At 36.1% G+C, this 850-nt stretch overlaps 1 protein-coding gene across 1 annotated transcript in view; it reads right to left on the bottom strand.

Annotated features, from left to right (window-relative positions):
* Positions 1-850, bottom strand: part of SLC15A2 (solute carrier family 15 (oligopeptide transporter), member 2) — a 38,790-nt gene that overhangs the window by 12,871 nt on the left and 25,069 nt on the right. Inside the window, exon 14 of the mRNA XM_010082999.1 lies at positions 373-454. Coding sequence (XP_010081301.1) covers positions 373-454 — 82 coding nt within the window. The remainder of the gene's footprint in view (positions 1-372; positions 455-850) is intronic.

Raw genomic sequence — 850 nt, forward strand, 5'->3', positions numbered from 1 at the left:
CCCAACAGTAAAATATAAGCAAGCTATATCAGGAAATAGGAGAGAGAACAGACTACCTTTTGGGAATTAATCACTAGCATTAACTAGATGTCTGTCAAGCACTTTGATGATGGAAATCTAGAATATAGACCAATACAGATGACCGGCACAACAAAACTGCAAAGACTAGAAAAAGAGACAGAGAGAAAGAGAGGGAAAAGTAGACAAAGTAAGAATTATCATTAGCAACTGGATCAGTATGCTTAATTGTAAAGAACATATTAAAAATGATGATCATGGAACACAATGGTTAAAAGTATTATCTGATAGACATCAATAAAAACAACCCAGGGAAAGAAAGTATTTCTGAGGAATCCCTTGTGCTATACTTACATTTATTTTGACTTCTACAATGGCTGCAAGTCCAAACGCCATCCCTGCAAGGATCATTCCTGTTGCCATTTTCCTAATAGGTCTATGGAGCAAATGAAAGAGGTGCCATTAAGAAAAAAAAGTAATTTAAAATATAGAATACTATTCCTCAGAGCCAAAGATGTGACAAAACCATGTAATAAACTGTCCAACAGGTGGCACTGGGGATGACATGCTGTTTAAATTGCCAATCATTTAACTTAAAACTATTCTATTATTCTGTATGAGGCCAGCACTGAGGCCAATTAAAACCGATATGCCATGAAAAAAAAAGCTCTTTGCTTGCAAGTTTCATATTATCTCATTCCTAGCTCTTCTACTGGGAATAGCTCATGGAATTACGCTAACCTGTGATGTTGGAAGAAGCACTAGAAAGTATATATCTTCAAGTCCCTTTTGGGAAAGGCAAAAGAAAAGTAGCACACTATTTAGCAGCAGG

Source organism: Pterocles gutturalis, unplaced genomic scaffold (genome assembly GCF_000699245.1).
Source record: "Pterocles gutturalis isolate BGI_N339 unplaced genomic scaffold, ASM69924v1 scaffold13110, whole genome shotgun sequence".
In the NCBI taxonomy this organism is placed as follows: Eukaryota; Metazoa; Chordata; class Aves; order Pterocliformes; family Pteroclidae; genus Pterocles; species Pterocles gutturalis.